This window comes from Saimiri boliviensis, chromosome 4 (genome assembly GCF_048565385.1).
Source record: "Saimiri boliviensis isolate mSaiBol1 chromosome 4, mSaiBol1.pri, whole genome shotgun sequence".
In the NCBI taxonomy this organism is placed as follows: domain Eukaryota; kingdom Metazoa; phylum Chordata; class Mammalia; order Primates; family Cebidae; genus Saimiri; species Saimiri boliviensis.
The window spans coordinates 88,044,482-88,064,849 of NC_133452.1; the positions used below are offsets into that span (position 1 = coordinate 88,044,482).

The following is a 20,368-nucleotide window of genomic DNA, read 5'->3' on the forward strand; positions in this document are numbered from 1 at the left end:
ATGTCAAAACTGAAAGAATTCATCAGCAGAGACCCACACTACAAAATATATTAAAGGATTCCTTTCAGGAGAAGTAAAATGATACCAGGTGGAAATCCGAATTTACTTAAGAGAATGACGCACACTGGAAATTGTAAATATGTGAGTAAAAATAAAGTGACTCTGGTTCATTTTACCTTCAATAGGTCAGGAAGTAAAAATGTAATTTTGGGCCGGGCGCGGTGGCTCAAGCCTGTAATCCCAGCACTTTGGGAGGCCGAGGCGGGTGGATCACGAGGTCAAGAGATCAAGACCATCCTGGTCAACATGGTGAAACCCCGTCTCTACTAAAAATACTAAAAATTAGCTGGGCATGGTGGCGTGTGCCTGTAATCCCAGCTACTCAGGAGGCTGAGGTAGTAGAATTGCCTGAACCCAGGAGGCGGAGGTTGCGGTGAACCGAGATCACGCCATTGCACTCCAGCCTGGGTAACAAGAGCGAAACTCCATCTAAAAAAAAAAAATGTAATTTTGAAGACTGCAACTGTTCCATAGTTCATGTCTGTTTGAAATCTCTCAGCAATCCCTTTGCTAACCTCAATACGTTTTAGAGGTAAATTTGTTTGTAAATTATTGGGAAATTACGACTCTTGTTATACCAAGTTAATACAAGTAAAGCAAATGTCAGTAGTTTTTTGGTGAGGTTATCTTGTATTGACTCTTAGTTGTTTTGTTTTGTTTTTTGAGACAGGGTCTCACTTTGTCACACAGGCTGAAGTGCAGTGGCTCACCACAACTTCCGCCTCCTGGGTTCAGGCAATTCTCCTGCCTCAGCCTCCTGAGTGGCTGGGATTACAGGCACGTGCCACCATGCCCAGCTAATTTTTTGTGTTTTTAGTAGAGATGGGGTTTCACCATGTTGACCAGGATGGTCTCGATCTCTTGACCTCGTGATCTACCCGCCTCGGCCTCCCAAAGTGCTGGGATTACAGGCGTGAGCCACCGCACCCGGCAAGACCCTTTTTTTTTTTTTTTTTTAAGAAACAGAGTCTGGCTCTGTTGCTTCCACTGGAGTGCAGTGGTGTAATCATAGCTCACTGCAGCCTTGACCTAGGCTCAAGCAAGCAATTCTCCCACGTCAACCTCCCAAGTCGCTGGAACCACAGGTTTGCACCACCACACCCAGCTAATTTTTAAATGTTTTCTAGAGATGGGGGTCTCACTACATTGACAAGCAGGTTCAGGAACATTTTTATTGCCCCAGAAAGAAACCTGAATCCCAACCCATGACATCTAGGATTTTGCAGTCCTTTATTAAAACCAGTAATAAAACTAATAATAATAATAATAATAATAATAATAATAATACTGCCCTGGATATTCTTATACACATATCATTTGGCACATGTGCAAGAATACCCACATGACAGCTGGTTTTGCTGGCACACACCTGTAGACCCAGCTACTTAGGGGGTTAAGGATCTCCTGAGCCCAGCAGTTCAAGTCCAGCCTGGGCAACATTGAGGGACCCCACCTCTAAAAGAAAAATGAGTTTTAAAAAAGGATATCTGCACGGCAAATACCTGGAAATGGATTTGCTTGGTAAGCTGATTTGTGCACTTGAGATTTTGAAAGACACTGCTAAACTGCCCTCACTAGAGGTTATATGATTCTGTATCTGGTCAGTTTATAAAAAGTTTCTCTTTCCCCACTCCCTGCCAGCATAATCCTTCATCCAACTTATTTATCTTTGCCAATCTGACAGGACATGCAGTATCTCACTGCAATATTAATTTATATTTCTCCTATTGTAAGTAAGGTTGATTATTTTATATGCTTAAGAGCTACTTGTGTTTCCTTTTTGTGAGTTGATTGCTCATAAACCGATTAAGTCTTTGACTGATATTCTGGACGGATCCTGATAAGAAACTTTCCTTATGTATAGGAGCTCTTTATGTATTAGGAAGAAAAGCCCTCTGTGGCATGAATTGGAGGTATTTTTCCCAGTTATTTTTCTTTATTTGTCTTTGACTTTGCTTACGATGTGTTTTTCTTTTATCATGCAGAAGTTTTAAATTTTATGTCATTGACTTTGTCAATCTTGTATGACTCGTGTCTTATGACATCTTTAGACATTTCCCACTCCAAGACATTAAAAAAATTCTCCCATGTGTTATTCTAGTATTCTATTACTAGCATTCTACTTTAGTATTCTGTTATTCTATTCTTTATTCTGTTCTATTCTGTTCTTTTTTTCTTTTTTGAGACGGAGTCTCGCTCTGTCACCAGGCTGGAGTGCAGTGGTGTGATCGTGGCTCATTGCAATCTCCACCTCCTAGGTTCAAGTGATTCTCCTTCCTCGGCCTCCCAAGTAGCTGGGACTACAGGTGCACACCACCACACCCAGCTAAATTTTGTATTTTTAGTAGAGGTGGGGTTTCACCATCTTGGCCAGGATGGTCTCGATCTCTTGACCTCGTGATCTGCCCACCTCAGCCTCCCAAAGTCCTGGGATTACAGGCATGAGCCTTCGCACCTGGCCTGTTACTCTATTTTTTTTTTCCTTCTTTCTTTTGAGACGGAGTCTCAATCTGGAGTGCAGTGCCAGGCTGGAGTGCAGTGGTGCAATCTCAGCTTACTGCAACCTCCACCTCTCAGGTTCAAGTGATTCTCCAGACTCAGCCTCCCGAGTAGCTGGGACTACAGGCATGCACCACCACGCCCAGCTAATTTTTTTTTTTTTTTTTTAGTAGAGATGGGGTTTCACCATGTTGGCCAGGATGGTCTCGATCTCTTGACCTTGTGATCTGCCTGCCTCGGCCTCCCAAAGTGCTGGGATTACAGGCGTGAACCACCACACCTGACCTGTTACTCTATTCTTTAAGGTTCTTTCTCCCCCATTTAACTTCTAGATCCATCTAGAATTTATTTTTGTGTAAGAGATGAGTTATGAATTCACCTTTTTTTCTCCATATGGTTAACAGCTTTTCACCACTGCTTTGAAATGTTATTTTTACACTGTGTCTTCTTCATTAAAAGCTGTTATTTTAAGATGTTTGTTGGTACAATTCAGAACAGTTTTAAATATTAGCTTTAATTTTTTTTTTTTTTTTTTTTTTTTGAGACGGAGTCTTGCTCTCTTGCCCAGGCTATAGTGCAGTGGTGTGAGCTCAGCTGACTACAACCTCCACCTCCTGGGTTCAAGCAGTTCTTCTGCCTCAACCTCCCAAATAGCTGGGATTACAGGCACCCGCCACCGCGCCCAGCTAATTTTTGTATTTTTAGTAGAGATGGGGTTTCACCATTTTGGCCAGGCTGGTCTCGAACTCCTGACCTTGTGATCCACCCGCCTCGGTCTCCCAAAGTGCTGGGATTACAGGCATGAACCACTGTGCCCGGCTAGCTTTAATTTTTTAAGAGAGCTAGTCAGCTGTTCAGGGCAGTGATGTCTGAATTCTTGGGGTGCCTACAGCCCCGTTCCCTCCATGACAAATCCCAGTGTCAAGGCCTGCTATTTACAGAGGGGAATACGTTTTGCTCACATCTGTTGGGCCAAGAAATAATTTCCAACCGCTCATCCAAGGATTTCTCCTTAGCCTCATAAAATCCACCTGGGGTCAGCCACCCATCTAGGGATTCCAGGGTTGTTACTTGAATGAGAAAAGAGCCTTAACAGGAGTCCAGAAGTAAAGGGAGAATCTTCCCAGAGAAAACAGAATTCTTCACTTTTGTGTCATTAGTGTCTGATCTTATTATCTTCTCATTTTATTTATTTATTTTATTTTATTTTATTTGAGATGGAGTCTCACTCTGTCATCCAGGCTGGAGTGCAGTGGCATGATCTCAGCTCACTGTAACCTCCGCCTCCCATTCTCTTTCCTCAGCCTCCTAAGTAGCTGGGATTACAGGCGTGTGCCACTACACTCAGCTAATTTTTTTTATTTTTAGAGACAGCGTGTTGCCATGTTGACCAGGTCTCAAACTCCTGACCTCAGGTGATCTACCCAAAGTGCTGGGATTACAGGTGTGAGCCACCGCTCCCGGCCTGTCTTCTCATTTTAAAATCATAGTCAGTTTTTACAGTTTTGCTTTGGTAAATTTACTTTGATGGACCATAGATCATCCTGGTGAAAGGAACCCCTGGATTAAGCCCCTATTGTGGCTACATTCTGGCATTATTGAAAGCTGGAGAATACAAGGCTAAGGGTCATCTCTTTTAATTTGAAACTGTTTAAAGTGAGAAAAGAGTGTGGCCCTTTAAAAAGCAGAATTCTCAGGGTGCCCCTGACTGTAAAGACTCCTAGAGTTCTCCCTACTGGGACCAGAGGAGCAGGCCTGCCTGGCAGTTCTTGATGCTGCTGATAGGGGGCAGATATCCCCAGGGAGCCTTCTTTCAAGCCAAACGTTTGACCCCTCGTTTTGTTTGGTAGAGAAGGTTGCACAATGGCTTTTAATCTCACTCAATATTATAAAATGGTTCCATTTGCGCTACTCAGGAATTAGTTCGTCACTCTGAACTTAGGGGTCACAGATGTTCTCTGTGCTTGAAAGTGCTAGTGGCAGTGACACCTCAGTGGAGTGGCTGGAGTTGACAGGGTTTGTTTAACCCTTAGGGCACCTCATCAGGTAGAGGAACTAGGCAAGTGTGTCGAGTAAGAAGGGGAGCTGGGAGAGTTGTGGAAGTGTTCTTCTTTGATGTAGGCTATTTTTCATTTACATGTTTATTAATTAGTTTGTTCCAGTGACAGACACTTAAAAAAATGAATTCGGCCGGGTGCGGTGGCTCAAGCCTGTAATCCCAGCACTTTGGGAGGCCGAGGCGGGTGGATCACGAGGTCAAGAGATCGAGACCATCCTGGCCAACATGGTGAAACCCCGTCTCTACTAAAAACGCAAAAAATTAGCTGGGCGTGGTGGCGCGTGCCTGTAATCCCAGCTACTCAGGAGGCTGAGGCAGGAGAATTGCCTGAACCCAGGAGGCGGAGGTTGCGGTGAGCCAAGATCGTGCCATTGCACTCCAGCCTGGGTAACAAGAGCGAAACTCTGTCTCAAAAAAAAAAAAAAAAAAAAAAAATGAATTCACAAACGATCTAAGGGAATTCAGTTTAAGTGGTCATGTTAAAAAAGTAATATCTGCTTTGCAGGCTTAATGTATGTCATATTTGGCTGATTTATTCCATATGATTGTGATGCCGGAGAGACAAGTTTATGGTATGCTGATGAGCCATGGTTAACACAATTTGTCTTACTAAATGTCGTCAGGATTTTAGGGAAGACCTTCACACAGGTTTCTCTGTATCTGTGTGGTGATCGTTTTCCTGCTTTTCCTTTCTGTCCCATCTTCACTCCTCCACTGTCATGTTAATGCTAGTATATTCATGCCAGTCTGCCCTTGAGTAACTCCAAGTCTGAGTCCTAAAAAGCAGGCCTCACTTAGACAGCTGCTCTTGTCGATTTCAGCCTTGGGAGTCACCTTTTTGTATCTTTTCCCACTCCTTCTTCCTCCTTTCTCAACCATCATTTCTCCTCTCCACTGGATTCTACTCACAGGGCTTGTAATCTCCCAGACCATTCAGCAGCTGAAGGAATTCACCAGCCAAGGGGAAGATCCCACAGTGGGGGTACTTACCCCTTCCAGACTCTTTCTGAGGAAAGCTATTTACCTTCCACGTGGCAGGAGTACGTGTTATATTAGTTTGGCCTTGTGACTGTTAGAGGGGGAAGTCTGAGGGAACTGGAGAAGAGATGCCGTTTCAACAGAGGAAAAACATTTAGTAGAGACTGTCCCTTCTGCCTTCTTCGGGCGTGTCCCTCTTCTGGGCATCTCTTCAGGATTTCATTCCTCCGTCCAACTGCCGTTCACAACTGCCCTTTCCAACTGCTCCAGAACTCTTGGCCCTGGCATTCCGTGATGTAAATTATGCCACGCATGGTTCAAAATGGGCGTGAAGTGGTGTTGCCAGGTGTCGGATCGCTAGTGTAAGTTTCCCGGTCTTTGGGGAGAGCCACTCTTGGAATCTGTGCAGTTGTTCTTTCAGCCGAAGAGTAGTCATTTCACTGGCTAAGCTTGACGCTGTCGCTGGCGGGGGAGAGAGGGACCTCAGGGCCTGGAGCTGGGGTGAACGTTTTGGTTGAGATTCTCTACTTTAAGGGTTCTAGTGTTGGGATGTAGATTGTTTGGAGCTGAACAGTCCTGGTACCGATGCAGAGGGAGAACGCAGGACATGCTGGCCAGAGCCTACAGAGACTGCCTGCGGCTAGGGTGACCCCTCTTCTCTCTCTAAATGCAGGAAAAACTATTTTCCTGTCTTCCTAAAGATGGCCAGAATATGGCAGAAAATGTAGATTGCGCACCATGTTTAGGAACATTGAGTCACAAAATTAAAAGACCTCTATATCTATGAGATCTTTTCTAAAACATAAATACTGTTTCTCCCCGTGTTTATGGTACATTTTGAGGAAGTTACTATTCATGGTTTATAGCCCCTCAGGGGAATCTGCATGTGACGGAAGTTGCTGCCAAGGGACTGATTTGTCTAGATTCTTTTTTGACTTGTAAGTTAAGGTTTTGTTTTCAATAAAAAGTTTAAATCGAATACTTTATCTCTCAAATGACCACAAAAATGTTAAAAATTACATTAATAATAAGCCATTAGAGGAAAACCCTGTGAATTATAGTTGTTTACCCGGAAAAGCATAAGGCATACTTCTATGTTGCATTCGTACCACTGCCTTTCATCTGCTTCACTGAAACGTGCTTTCCTCTCCCTTTTCTTTATAGTTGTCATGGATGATGATGATGACTCGTGTCTCCTTGATCTTATTGGGTAAGATGCTTATTCCAAAACCCAAGTAAATCAAATGTTTGAGGTTTGCTGACCACTAAAACAACCTAATAGCATATTAAAATATGGTAGGTATTTTAAATAAAAATTAAATAATAATCATAGGTTTAGTAGGGAAACAAAGAGACATGATTAACATAGGGGTCTTCAGACAGGGTCTTACTCTGTCACCCAGGCTGGAGTGTAGCAGCACAGTCTCAGCTCACTGTAGCCTCCACCTCCCAGGCCCACACAATCCTCCCACCTCAGCCTCCCAAGTAGCTGGGACTACAGGCTCGCACTACCATGCCTGGCTAAGTTTTTGTGTTTTTGTGTTGTTGTTGTTGTTGTTGTTTTTGTAGATACAGGGTTTTGCCATGTTGTCCAGGCTGGTCTCCAACTCCTGGACTCAAGTGATCCTCCTGTCTCAGCCTCTCAAAGTGCTCAGATTACAGGCATGAGCCACTGCACCCAGCAAGTAATTCTTTATTAAATTTATTCTCTTATAAATCCCAGGAGGCAGAAATGAATAATAATAGGAAATGGTACAATATCAAAACAAAAACAAGATAATAATTTTTAAAAACTACTAATTGTTTTTAAATAGGGAGAGGATTTTACTCAGGTATTATATCATTTTCTTTTTACTCTAGTAAAAATTAATTCTAAATATAGATAGTATATTTGTTTGTCGTTTCATCTCTTTTTCTCTCTCTCTTTTCTAGAGACCCACAAGCATTGAACTATTTTCTACATGGACCTAGTAATAAATCTGTAAGTAATATGTAGAACACCACAGACATATGTTTTTTTCTTTACAGTTAAAGTAGTAACCACCTATTGAATTTGTATATTTGCAGAGCAATGATGACTTGACTAATGCAGGATATTCTGCAGCCAATTCAAATTCAATTTTTGCCAACTCTAGTGTGAGTATTGGAAACTAAAAGCAATGATTAAATGGTTTCTGTCTCATTGATGCCTTATAAATTGAGCCTTTAACTGCCTTTATATCATAAGAATCCTTACCTTATCTGTTGTATTGTGTTTTGTTTTATTTTATTTTATTTTTTTTAGGGACGGGGCCTCACTCTGTCACCCAGGCTGGAGTACAGTGGTGCAGTCACAGCTCACTACAGCCTTGGCCTCCCAGGCTTAAATGATCCTCCCACCTCCCGAATGGCTGGGACTATAGGCGTGTGCCACCACACAGGCTAATTTTTGTATTTTTAATAGAGGTAGCGTTTCACCATGTTAGCCAGGCTGGTCTGGAACTCTTAGGCTTAAGCAATCTGCCTACCTTTGCCTCCCAAAATGTTGGAAGTATAGGTGTGAGCCACTGCGCCCAGCCTGTTGGAATTTATATAGGAAGAAAATCTATTGAATTATGTAGACATTTTTCTACTTTTAACTTAGCCAATTAAGATATGCTATAATGGCCAGGCATAGTAGCTCACATGTAATCTCAGCACTTTGGGAGGCCTAGGTGGGAGAATCATTTGAACTCAGCAGTTCAAGACCAGCCTGGGCAACATAACAAGACCCTATCTCTATTTTTAAAAAATAAAATAATAAATAATAAAAAGACAGGCTATATGAGGTTGTCTTATGAATAATAAAAAGACAAGCTGTATATCCACTTGCCATTTTTCTAAGCTTTCAACTTTTTTTCTCTTTTTTATGAGACGGACTCTTGCTCTGTTGCCTAGGCTGGAGTGCAATGGCACAATCTCAGATCACTGCAGCCTCCACCTTTGCCTCCTGGGTTCAAGTAATTATCCTGCGTCAGCCTCCCTCGTAGCTGGGATTACAGATGCCCACCACCACACCTGGCCAACTTTTGTATCTTTAGTAGAGATGGGATTTATCCATGTTGGCCAGGCTGGTCTTAAACTCCTAACCTCAAGTGATCTCCACCCTATTACAGGCGTGAGCCACTGCACCTGGCCTCAACATTCTTTCTAAAATGACTCAGGAATGTTGCAACCTGAGAAAGTCATATTAGAATGTTTTGAACCTTGTTACATAATAAGCATTTTTTTTTTTTTTTTTTTTTTTTTTGAGACCGAGTCTCACTCTGTCACCCAGGCTGGAGTGCAGTGGCATGATCTCAACTCACCTCAACCTCCGCCTGCCAGGTTCAAGCAATTCTCCTGCCTCTGCCTCCCAAGTAGCTGTGACTACAGGCACACGCCACCATGCCCGGCTAATTTTTTGTATTTTTAGTAGAGATGGGGTTTTACCATGCTGGCCAGGCTGGTCTCAAACTCCTGACCTTGTCTCTACAAAAAAAAATTAAAATTAAAAAAAAAGTAGATGAGCATGGTGGTGCATGCCTGTAGTCCCAACTACTCAAAAGGCTGAGACAGGAGGATCCTCTGAGTCCAGGAGTAGGAGGCTGCAGTGAGCCAAGATCATGCCACTGCACTCCAGCCTAGGTGACAGAGTGAGACCCTATGTCAAAAAAAGAAACCCAAAACACGTATTAACCTGATTTAATCTTCTCAATGATTCCATGAAGTGATTCTATTAACGTCCTTTTTTTTTTTTTTTTTTTAAACGGAGTCTTGTACTGTCGTCCAGGCTGTAGTGCAGTGGCATGATCTCAACTCACTGTAACCTCCACCTCCTGGGTTCAAGCAGTTCTCCTGCCTCAGCCTCCCAAGTAGATGGGACTACAGGCATGCACCACCACACCCAGCTAATTTTTTTTAGTAGAGACAGGGTTTCACCATGTTGGCCTGGATGGTCTTGATCTCCTGACCTCCCAAAGTGCTGGGATTACAGGCATGAGCCACCGCTTCCTGCCAACATCCATATTTTAGAGATAAAGAAACTAAAGCACAGAGAGATTAAGTTACTTGGCCAAATAGTACACAGTTGCAGAGCTAGGATTCTAACCCAGGCCACCAAGCTCTGGAACTCATGTTCTTTTTTTTTTTTTTTTTTTTAAGACAAAGTCTCGCTCTGTTGCCCAGGCTGAAGTACAGTGGTGTAATCTTGGCTCACTGCAACCTCCATCTCCTGAGTTCAAATGATTCGCCTGCCTCAGTCTCCCTAGTAGCTGGGATTACAGGCACGTGCCACCACGCCTGGCTAATTTTTGTATTTTTAGTAGAGACGGAGTCTCACCCAGTTGGCCAGGCTGGTCTTGAGTTCCTGACCTCAAGTGATCCACCTGCCTCAGCCTCCTAAAGTGCTGGGATTACAGGTGTCAGCGACCATCCATAGCCCGCATGTTCTTAACGTCTAGGAGCATCTAGACAAGAAACCTGACCCTGGGGGGTTGGGGTGTCCTGCCTGGAGACTGTATCGAGATTACTGTGTTTCAGCCTTAGGTTCCCTTACTCTCTTCAGTTGCTTTGTTCTGCTGTGGATGGTAGTCAGGAGTTACACTGCCCAAGGTTGAATCCTTGCCCTACCGCTTATTAGCTGTGTAACCTTAGATGTAACACTAAATCTCCGTGAGGTTCAATTTCCTCATTTATGAAACCAGAATAATAATGGAATTACCTCAGAGGGTGGTTGAAATGAATTGACTAGACCATTGAAATCACTTGGTATGGTACTCAGTAAATATTAACTTATCATCAGGACGTATGTTTTCTTCACCTATGAAATGGAATGGTGTTCAGAAAGTCCTTGGGTTGGACAGTTCTTTTTAATAGTCATGTGTGTGTAAGGTACATAAGATCATATCATGCAAGACATCTCTGTCACAACAGTGATCTGTAAGGCTTGTGAATCAGTAGCATTTCTGACATTCATTTAGAACAAATAATCACTATATATGATGCCATTAAGCCCATAAAATAGGTATTTAGCCTATCCCTCAACATGAATGATTTTTATTTACCAACTCTCCTACTCCCATGTGAGTATGAATTCTAACTTTTCACATTGCTTCATTCAATATGTATTTATTGGCAACTTTTTTCACGTCGTGTCAGGTATAGTAGAAATACCAAGAATGCTCTGAGGCTGGGGATGGTGCCTCACGCCTGTAACCCCAGCACTTTGGGAGGCTGAAGCAGGAGGATTACTTGAGCACAGGAGTTCAAGACCAGCCTGGGCAAGATGGTAAAACCTTGTCTCTAAAAAACAAAAATGAAAAAATTTAGCTGCGTGTAGTGGTACATACCAGTAGTCCCTGCTACTCAGGAGGCTGAAGTGGGGAGAATCTCATGAGCCCAGGAGTTCACAGCAGCAATGAGTTATTATTGGGATCCTGCGCTCCACCCTGGGCAAAAGAGCGAGACCCCCTGATCAAACAATAAATAAGTAAATAAATAAATAAAGTCTGTGGCAGAATCTCAAAAAAATGAGGCTAAGCTCCAAGTAGTCCTAAGTGTGTTCATATCATCTGTCTGTTCTCTATGAAATAATTGACCAGCATGATGGATGCCAATATTTATAACATTAAACATTATTACTATGGAAATAAAATATCAGAATAAGGTGAGCAGTTTAGAGAGTTGTGCCTGAAAAGCGGACTGTTATGCTTTATTCATATTCAAAAGTAAGATTAACTTGTATGCATCCTTTTCAAAGGTTGCAGATGCCATGTAACATCCTGTTGATTTTTTTAGAATGCTGATCCTAAGTCAGCCCTCAAAGGTGTAAGCAACCAGCTTGGAGAAGGACCCAGTGATGGACTGCCACTTTCAAGTAGCCTTCAGTTTCTTGAAGATGAACTTGAGTCTTCTCCTCTTCCTGATCTCACTGAGGACCAACCTTTCGACATTCTTCAGAAATCCTTGCAAGAGGCCAATATCACTGAACAGACGTTGGCAGAAGAGGCATATTTGGATGCCAGTATAGGTTCAAGCCAACAGTTTGCACAAGCTCAGCTTCATCCTTCTTCATCAGCATCCTTTACTCAGGCTTCTAATGTTTCTAATTACTCAGGTCAGACGCTGCAGCCTATAGGGGTGACGCATGTGCCTGTTGGAGCATCGTTTGCAAGCAATACAGTGGGTGTACAACATGGCTTTATGCAACATGTGGGGATCAGTGTTCCCAGCCAGCATTTGTCTAACAGCAGTCAGATTAGTGGTTCTGGTCAAATACAATTAATTGGGTCATTTGGTAATCATCCTTCCATGATGACTATTAATAACCTAGATGGATCTCAAATCATATTAAAGGGCAGCGGGCAGCAAGCCCCATCAAATGTGAGCGGAGGACTCCTGGTTCATAGACAGACACCTAATGGCAACTCCTTGTTTGGGAACTCCAGTTCCAGTCCAGTAGCACAGCCTGTTACGGTTCCGTTTAACAGCACAAATTTTCAAACATCTTTACCAGTGCATAACATCATCATACAAAGGGGTCTTGCACCAAATTCAAATAAAGTCCCAATTAATATACAGCCAAAGCCTATCCAGATGGGTCAGCAAAATACATACAATGTGAACAATTTGGGAATTCAGCAGCACCATGTCCAACAAGGGATCTCTTTTGCTTCTGCAAGCTCACCCCAGGGCTCAGTAGTTGGTCCACACATGTCTGTGAACATTGTAAACCAACAGAACACAAGAAAGCCAGTCACCTCACAGGCCGTGAGCAGCGCTGGGGGCAGTATTGTTATTCATTCCCCCATGGGCCAACCTCACGCACCCCAAAGTCAGTTCCTCATACCTACAAGCCTTTCTGTCAGTTCCAACTCGGTACACCACGTCCAGACTATAAATGGGCAACTTCTTCAGACTCAACCGTCTCAGCTCATTTCTGGCCAAGTGGCCTCAGAGCATGTCATGTTGAACAGAAACTCTTCCAACATGCTCAGGACCAACCAACCATATTCTGGACAGATGCTTAACAACCAGAATACTGCCGTCCAGTTAGTGTCTGGACAGACCTTTGCCGCCTCTGGAAGTCCAGTGATAGCCAATCATGCCTCTCCTCAGCTTGTGGGTGGACAGATGCCCTTGCAGCAAGCGTCCCCAACCGTATTACACCTGTCACCTGGGCAGAGCAGCGTTTCCCAAGGAAGACCTGGCTTCACCACCATGCCCTCAGTGACAAGTATGTCAGGACCTAGTCGGTTCCCTGCTGTCAGCTCAGCCAGCACTGCCCATCCTAGTCTTGGGTCTGCAGTTCAGTCTGGTTCATCAGGATCAAACTTTACAGGAGATCAGCTGACTCAGCCAAACAGGACTCCAGTACCAGTCAGTGTGTCTCATCGTCTTCCAGTTTCTTCTTCCAAGTCTACCAGCACCTTCAGTAACACACCTGGAGCAGGAACCCAGCAACAATTCTTCTGCCAGGTAATGCCCTTTCCCAAATCAATGTTTGGCTGATTACAGAATGGAAAAATGGGATGTATATTTACTAGAGTATAATTTTCATCCTAAACTCCCAATTTCTTAACCAAAAAATTTTAGGCCGGGCACAGTGGCTCATGCCTATAATCCCAACACTCTGGGAGGCCAAAGCCGGAGGATCACGTGAACCTAGGAGTTTGAGGCCAGCCTGAGCAACATAGTGAGACCCTGTCTCTACCAAAAATTTAAAAATTAGCTGGGTGTGGTGGTCCACACCTGTAGTCCCAGCTAATCTGGAGGCTGAGGCAGGAGAATAGCTTGAGCCTGGGAAGTTGAGGCTGCCATAAGCCATGATTATACTACTGCACTCCAGCCTGGGTGATAGAGTGAGACCGTGTCTCAGAAAAACATCTTTTTCACACTTATGACTGGTTATCTTTTTTCTTGTTCTTCTTCTTTTTTGCCAAGGGAACAGGGGTACGGGGGTCTCACTCTGTCACCTAAGCTGGAGGGCAGTAGTGCAATCATGGCTCACTGCAGCCTCAACCTCCTGGACTCAGATGATCTTCCCACCTCAGCCTCCCAGGTAGCTGAGACTAAAGGCATGTACCAGCACACCTAGCTAGTTTTTTGTATTTTTTGTAGATTTAGGGTTTCACCATGTTGCCCAGGCTGGTCTTGAACTTCTGGGCTCAAGAAATCCCCCAGACTTGGCTTCCCAAAGGGCTGGATTACAGGTCACCGAACCTTTTTTCTTCTTAATTAAATTTTTTAATCCAGTGTAGCATTGTAGAGTGGGGACTCTGGAGTTAGACTCCTGAGTTTAAATCTAAGCTTTATGACATGGGAAAAGTTAACTTACCCCTCTAGACTTAATTTTTATTAGTGAAATGGAGATCATGATACTGCCATCCCATAGAGTTTTCAGGAGGGCAAAATGAGATATCTATACAAAGCATTCAGACGTAGTCCCTGGCAAATAGCAAATACTCAATAGGAACCTGTATTTATACGTAATTAAATGCATTATGGGCATTTAAAATGAAAGCTTATTTTAGATTATTTCTTTACATTGTATAGCAGGCTACTAGGACATATGACTGTGGACTTGGTGAAGATGTGGTAGCTGCTTCTTGGTGGCCAACAGGAAGGGCTTAGGGACTCAGTGTGACTCATTAGTGGGTAACTGGCCTGCAGCACAGGGAAGCACATGGAGGGACAGATCGAGGCACTCTCATTTGACCAAATACCTAAGCCTGCTCTTATTATGCTGTTATGCAGGTTAACGACTGTGAGTAACTAGTAAACCACATACGTTTCTGAAAAGAATCTCAAGTGGTCATGAGCTTTAGTCCTTCACTGCCGTCTGCTGATCCTTCGACGACTCCATCTTTTCGTTCCCACTCATTCTGAGCGTGCTGTATGGTTCCAGCTCCTCCTCTTCTCATCTGGGAGGACCTATGCCGTACCCTGCTTTCCACCCCTCCTCAGCCTTGCATTTCCACTGCCTTTCTCCTCCTCCACATTCAGAAAGATTCAGAAACTTCTGTTTGTATATATCAACATATTTCAAAATTTTTTTTTTTTTTTTTTTTTTAGAGACAGTCTCACTCTGTTGCCTAGGCTAGCATGCAGTGGCAAAATCTCAGCTCGCTGCAACCTCCACCTCCCGGTCTCAAGCAATCCTCCCGCCTCAGCTTCCTAAGTAGCTGGGAGCACAGGTGCAAGCCACCATGCTCAACTAATTTTTGTATTTTTTTGATAGGCAGGGTTTCACTGTGTTGCCCAGGCTGGTCTCGAACTCCTGGGCTCCAGCAATCTGCCCTCCTCGACCTCCCAAAGTGTTGGGATTACAGGCGTTCGCCACTGTGCCCAGCCAGTATCAATCTTTTAAATATATATGTATCGACCGGGAGCTGTGATTCATGCCTGTAATCCTAGCACTTTGGGAGGCCAAGGTGGGCAGATCACCTGAGGTCGGGAGTTCAAGACCAGCCTGGCCAACATGGTAAAATCCTGTCTCTACTAAAAATACAAAAATTAGCTGGATGTGGTGGTTCACACCTGTAGTCCCAGCTACTTAGGAGGCTGAGACAGGAGAATCACTTGGACCTGGGAGGCAGAGGTTGCAGTGAGCCAAAATCATGCCACTACACTCCAGCCTGGGCAACAGACTAAATGAGACTCCATCTCAAAAACAAAAAACATATACATATATATATATATATATATATGAATGCATTTATATATATATATATATATATATATTTTTTAAAGCCATATACCTTTGACTTAGTAATTTCACTAAGAATCCTAAGGAAGGAAGATTGCTTATGATTAAGGATGTTCAGTGTATTTGTTTTGGTATCAAATATATCAAAGGTGTATGTATGTGTGTGTGTGTGTGTGTGTGTGTGTGTGTGTGTGTGTGTGTTTGAAATAATATCAGATTTATAGAAAAGTTAGTTGCAAGATTAGTACAAAGAATTCTCATATCCCCTCACCAAGATTCCCCAAATCTTTTCTCTCCTTCTCTCTCTCTCTCTCTCTCTCTCTCTCTGTCTCTCTCAAATACAAACACATGCGCACACATACATACTTCACAGAGTAAATTACAAACCTGATGCTGATGCCTCTTGACTCCTAATTACCTCAGTGTGTATTTCCTAAAAGTGGGCATTCTCCTACATAACCACAGTACAGTTACCAAAATCATGAAATCAGCATTATTACAATATTATAGCTAATCTGCTGATCTTACTAAGATTTAGTCAGTTCTCCCAGTAATGTCCCTGAGAGCAAAAGAGAAAACAAATTATTTGGTCTTGGTTTTGGTGTTTTGTTTTTTTTTCTTTGGAGATGGGATCTCACTATGTTACCCAGGCTAGACTCTTGAGCTCAAGCAATCCTCCCACCTCAGCCTCCTGAGTAGCTGGAACTACAGGCTCGTGCCCCTGCATACGGCTTTGTTTTGTTTTTGTTTGTTTTTTGTTTTTGAGACAAGAGTCTCACTGTGTCACCCAGGCTAGAGTGCAGTGGCACGATCTTGGCTCACTGCAACCTCCACCTCCTGTGTTCAAGCAGTTCTCCTGCCTCAGCCTCCCTAGTAGCTGGGATTACAGGTGCCTGCTACCACACCCAGCTAATTTTTATATTTTTAGTGCAAACAGAGTTTCTCCATGTTGGCCAGGCTGGTCTCGAACTTCTGACATCAGGTGATCTGCCCACCTCAGCCTCCCAAATTGTTTTTATGGTTCAGGATCCATTCAGGATCACCATCTCATTCCATTGTCAGATTTTTACATCTGCAACAGTTCCTCAGTTGTTCTTGGTCTTTCATGATATTAATATTTTTAGAATGCAAACCAATTATTTTGTATAATATCTCTCAATTTGGGTTTCTCTGATGTTTCCTCATGATTAGATTCGGTACATCTCTAACAGGATTGCCACAGAAGTGAGGTGTCCACAGTGCTCATGACGATGTGGGTTTGTCCCAATACTGCTGATTTCACCTTGAACACTTGCTTAAGATGGTGTCTTTCAGGTTTCTCCACTGTTTTTCCTTTTGTCATTAATTAGAATCTTCCAGAAGATAATCTGAAACTCTGTAGATATCCAGTTTCTCATCAAACTTGCACATGATCATTTAAGTTTCCATTGATGATTCCTGATTGAATCGGTTATTACAGAGCTATTATTGTGAATGGCCTCCAAATAGATTCTAATATCTTCCTTCATTTGTTCTATACTTACTGTTGGCATTCTACTCTAAGGAAGAGCTTTTTCTTTTCTTCCCTTTATTTTTTGTTAATATATGAATTCCTAGATTATTATTGTAGTCAGTGGGTTATAAACTGTTACAATAATTTATTTTAATGCTCAAATCTACCCACATTTGGCAAGTGGGTACCCCTCCAAATTGGCTGCTCATCCTTCTGACATGTTTCCATCATGCTTTGAGCACTTCCTTCAATTTCTGGCAAAACAAATATTCTCTTTATCTTTTAATTTTCCTGCTCCTGCCCTAACATCAACTATTTTTTTTAAGAAGACTTGCTCCTTCTGGTGGAGAACAATATTTAGAAACCAAGATCTGAGCATTCTGTGTGTTCATTGCTACTAAGGTCATCTCAGCTGGGAAATATGTGTATTTATACACCCAACACCTATAGCTATTTACATTTCTGTGAATCTATATTAAAAACTATGAGTTCATATTGATAATTCCAATTCTAATCCATGACTACAGAATTCATCCAAGCCTCTCTCTTATCCATATTTGTAAAGCCTTTTTTTCTTTTTCTTTTTTTTTTTTTTTTTTTTTTTGAGTCAGAGTCTCACTCTGTTACCTGGAATGGAGTGCAATGGAGTGATCTTGGCTCACTGCAACCTCCACCTCCCAAGTTCAAGTGATTGTCCTGCCTCAGCCTCCCAAGTAGCTGGGATTACAGGCATGTGCCACCACACCTGGTTAATTTTTATATTTTTAGTAGGGTTTTACCATGTTGGCAGGACTGGTCTCGAACTCCTGACCTCTGGTGATCCACCCGCCTCAGCCTTCCAAAGTGCTGGGATTCACTGCAGCCAGCGTGTACCTCCCTTTTCTAACAGTGAGAAAGCCAGCTCCACAATACGTTTACTTATTTGTTCAATCCTATAACATACAGAAAATAGTCTTAGAATTGCTAATCCATGTTTTTCACCATTGTTAAAACAAACCTACTAATTAGACTTTAGTATTGGTTTACAGTTCTGTCTTTATCCTAAGGGTTTGCAGTCAACATACTGTGTTCAAAAGTTACTTGGGGCTGGTTGCAGTAGCTCATGCCTGTAATTGCAGCACTTCCCAGCAAGCAAGCGGGCCAGATTGCTTGAGCTCAGGAGCTCCAGACCAGCCTAGCTAGCATGATGAATCCCTGTCTCTACAAAAAATACAAAAATAAAGTGGGCACGGTAGTATGTGCCTGTAGTCCCAGCTACTTGGGAGGCTAAGGTAGATCATCTGACTCCAGGAAGGTCAAAGCTGCAGTGAGGGTGATCGCACCACTGCACTACAGCCTGGGTGACAGAGCAAGACCCTGTCTCAGAAAACAAACAAACATAAACAAACAAAAAGCATGCAATTAATTAGTAAGAATGTAAAACAGTTCCAGAGTAGTGCAGAGTGAAAAGCAAGCCTTTCCCCAACCTCCGGTTTCCTTCCAGAAGCCTCACTGTCGGTTCTTTCTATTCCCCCAGAGCTATCCTCTGCATAGACAAGCACACATAGTGCATATACATACTTACCTGCAGCACACCATAGACGTTTTCTTTTTTTTTTTTTTTTTTTTTTTTTTTTTGAGACGGAGTTTCGCTCTTGTTACCCAGGCTGGAGTGCAATGGCGCGATCTCGGCTCACCGCAACCTCCGCCTCCTGGGTTCAGGCAATTCTCCTGCCTCAGCCTCCTGAGTAGCTGGGATTACAGGCACGCGCCACCATGCCCAGCTAATTTTTTGTATTTTTAGTAGAGACGGGGTTTTACCATGTTGACCAGGATGGTCTCGATCTCTCGACCTCGTGATCCACCCGCCTCGGCCTCCCAAAGTGCTGGGATTACAGGCTTGAGCCACCGCGCCCGGCCACCATAGACGTTTTCACTTCTTTATAGAACTTGAGGATTATTTTATATAATGTATGTATCGATCTGCTTTATTTTTATTATGATTAATTTAACAATCATCCATAGCATGGTCATTTCCTTTGCTGTATGATAAATAATGCTTCAAAGTGGGGTGGGGGAACACCTCTTTCTCTCTGACTCCCAAAAGTTTCAGTTACTCAAAGGTAAAAAGAAGCCTACACTAAGGCCAGGCCTGGCGGCTCATGCCTGTAATCCCTGCACTTTGGGAGGCCGAGGTGGGTGGATCACAAGGTCAAGAGATCGAGACCATCCTGGCCAACATGGTGAAACTCCGTTTCTACTAAAAATACAAAAAAAATTAGCCAGCCGTGTTGGTGCATGCCTGTAATCCCAGCTATTCGGGAAGCTGAGGTAGGAGAATTGCTTGAAACTCGAAAACGGAAGTTGCAGTGAGCCAGGATCGCACCACTGCACTCCAGCCTGGCAATAGAGTGAGACTCTATCTCAAAAAAACAAACAAACAAACAAACAAAAGCCTACACTAGCAGCTTCAAAGCAGCTGACTTTTTATGCCAAAAAGCATTGGGAACTAGGTCAGTTGCATTATTTCAAGTGTGTTTCTGCTATAAGTTTTCAAGTGAAAGAGAACAAGTGAAATGCAGGTTTATTAAAATTAAGGGACATAGCCTTGGATGCAGAATGAGTTGAAAGAGTAGTATTTAGGTCAGCTACCATTTAAATTTCCAGGACACCCAGAAACACAGCGATTCTTTTCTGTATAGTTTCTATGTCATATGTATTTATTTTTCTTTTTTTTTTTTTTTGAGATGGAGTCTAGCTCTGTCGCCCAGGCTAGAGTGCAATGGCACAATCTTGGCTCACTGCAACCTATGCCTCCTGGGTTCAAGCAGTTCTCCTACCTCAGCCTCCCAAGTAGCTGGGACTACAGGCGTGCACCACCATGCCCAACTAATTTTTTTTTTTTTTTTTTTTTTTTTGAGACAGAGTTTCGCTCTTGTTACCCAGGCTGGAGTGCAATGGCGCGATCTCAGCTCACCGCAACCTCCGCCCCCTGGGTTCAGGCAATTCTTCTGCCTCAGCCTCCTGAGTAGCTGGGATTACAGGCATGTGCCACCATGCCCAGCTAATTTTTAGTATTTTTAGTAGAGACGGGGTTTCACCATGTTGACCAGGATGGTCTTGATCTCTTGACCTCGTGATCCACCCGCCTCGGCCTCCCAAAGTGCTGGGATTACAGGCTTGAGCCACCGTGCCCGGCTAATTTTTTTTATATTTTTAGTAGAGTTGGGGTTTCACCATGTTGGCCAGGGTGATCTTGAACTCCTGACCTCAGGTGATCTGCCTGCCTTGGACTCCCAAAGTGCTGGGGTTACAGGTGTGTCTATGTAATATTTCTTTTCTTTTCTTTTTTTTTTTTTTTGAGACGGAGTTTCACTCTTGTTACCCAGGCTAGAGTGCAATGGCGCAATCTCGGCTCACCGCAACCTCCGCCTCCTGGGTTCAGGCAATTCTCCTGCCTCAGCCTCCTGAGTAGCTGGGATTACAGGCACGCGCCACCATGCCCAGCTAATTTTTTGTATTTTTAGTAGAGACGGGGTTTCACCATGTTGACCAGGATGGTCTCGATCTCTTGACCTTGTGATCCACCTGCCTC

The 20,368-nt window shown here is 43.2% G+C and overlaps 1 protein-coding gene across 4 annotated transcripts in view; it reads left to right on the forward strand.

Annotated features, from left to right (window-relative positions):
* BICRAL (BICRA like chromatin remodeling complex associated protein) overlaps positions 1-20,368 on the forward strand; it is a 93,522-nt gene that overhangs the window by 44,488 nt on the left and 28,666 nt on the right. For all 4 annotated transcript variants that reach the window (XM_039467678.2, XM_039467680.2, XM_074397812.1 and 1 more), the window contains 4 exons: positions 6,761-6,806; positions 7,529-7,577; positions 7,664-7,732; positions 11,393-13,072. In XM_039467678.2, coding sequence (XP_039323612.1) covers positions 6,766-6,806; positions 7,529-7,577; positions 7,664-7,732; positions 11,393-13,072 — 1,839 coding nt within the window. In that variant the 5' untranslated portion in view covers positions 6,761-6,765. The remainder of the gene's footprint in view (positions 1-6,760; positions 6,807-7,528; positions 7,578-7,663; positions 7,733-11,392; positions 13,073-20,368) is intronic.